The sequence below is a fragment of the Eimeria tenella genome, genomic scaffold (genome assembly GCF_000499545.2).
Source record: "Eimeria tenella Houghton genomic scaffold, Eth_scaff3101, whole genome shotgun sequence".
NCBI lineage: Eukaryota > Apicomplexa > Conoidasida > Eucoccidiorida > Eimeriidae > Eimeria > Eimeria tenella.
Genome location: NW_013542968.1, coordinates 1 through 1,272, shown reverse-complemented (window position 1 = coordinate 1,272; position 1,272 = coordinate 1). Strand labels below are relative to the sequence as shown.

Genomic DNA, 1,272 nt, shown 5'->3' with positions numbered 1-1,272 from the left:
CTGCCGCTGCTGCCGCTGCTGCTGCTGCCGCTGCTGCTGCTGCTGCAGCAGAGCGCGTGGGGCGTTGTGGGGTCCGCAGGAGTACGCGGTGTACAGACACTTCGCGGACTTCACCGCCATTCACGTTGGCTTCTGTCCCGCCCTCAACTCCATTTGTTGTCTCCACTGCAGGGGGCCCCTCATCGCTGGGCCCTCCGGAGAACAGGTAATTCGCAACGAATGGGGGCCCCCTGGGGGCCCCTGGGGGCCCTTTGGGGCCCCCTGGGGCCCCTTGGGGTTCCTGCTGCCTCTGGGTTGGTTCTGCTGCTGTTGCTGCTGCTGCTCCTGCTGCTGCTGCAGTGCGTGGGGTGTACGTACACCGCGTGCATGCGCGCAGCTGTTCAGTCTCTGCGAAGCGGCTTGTGGGGAAATTGGCCGCGAAGTTCGGACTTGTTTGAAAAGGGCCTTCGCGGCAAAGGCCCCGGGGGGCCCCCCGGACTTCTGCAGCCCCAAAAGACCCGCAAACGAGGAGCCCCACTGAACCCTGGGGCCCCTCGGGGGCGCCCACGCCCCACAGGGGTGAGCCCCACAGGGGGCCCCACAGGGGGCCCCACAGGGGGCCCCAGGCCCCACAGGGGGGGCCCCTGGGGTGTGGGGGCTCCTGGGCCTCGGGGGGCCCCTAAGGGCCTCAGGGTGGGCCAGGGGTCAGAGGGTGCGAAAAGCGGCTTAAGGGGGAGCTCCAGGGGGCCCCCAGGGGGCCCCAGGGGGCCCCAGAGGGCCCTTTTGGGGGCCCTGGGGAGGGGCCCCTGTGGAGCTCTTTTATGCCTCTTGGCGGGCTAGGAAGAGAGTCTGGGGCCAGAGGGGTCTGCTGCTGCTGCTGCTGCTGCTGCAGCTGCATGTGGCAAAAAGAGCCATTTGAATGGTCCTGCTGCAGCGGGCAGCAGCTGCGGCCCGAAGTGCATTGCTGGACTTTAGAAAACCCCCTGGGAAACCCTCAGGGTTTATTTGTCTTCTTGCATGCAGCTGCATGCAGAGCTTTTTGGCGCTGCTGCTGACTGCAGTTCATTTCAATTTCGGGAAGTTGGCCTAGGAACGGTCTAGCTGCGGCTTTGCTGCTGGTTTGCTGCTGCTGCGGCTCAGGTGGCCTCTGCAGCCGCAGCAGCCTCTTGCTCCTGCTGCTGCTCTGCCTCTCCAGCAGCTCCGGCCTCTTGCTGCTGCTGCTGCTCTGCCTCTGAGGCAGCAGCAGTCTCTTGCTGCTGCTGCTGCTCTGCAGCGGCGGCAGCAGCAGCTGGC

The 1,272-nt window shown here is 66.3% G+C and overlaps 1 protein-coding gene across 1 annotated transcript; it reads left to right on the top strand.

Moving 5' to 3' along the window:
* Nucleotides 1–48: 48 nt before the first annotated feature.
* Nucleotides 49–520, top strand: ETH_00033765 (uncharacterized protein; the record flags this gene model as incomplete). The annotated part of the gene is made up of 2 exons (XM_013376074.1): nt 49–205; nt 377–520. Coding segments are annotated over 2 exons (301 nt in total), but the record flags the coding sequence as incomplete, so codon positions are not given.
* Nucleotides 521–1,272: the final 752 nt, after the last annotated feature.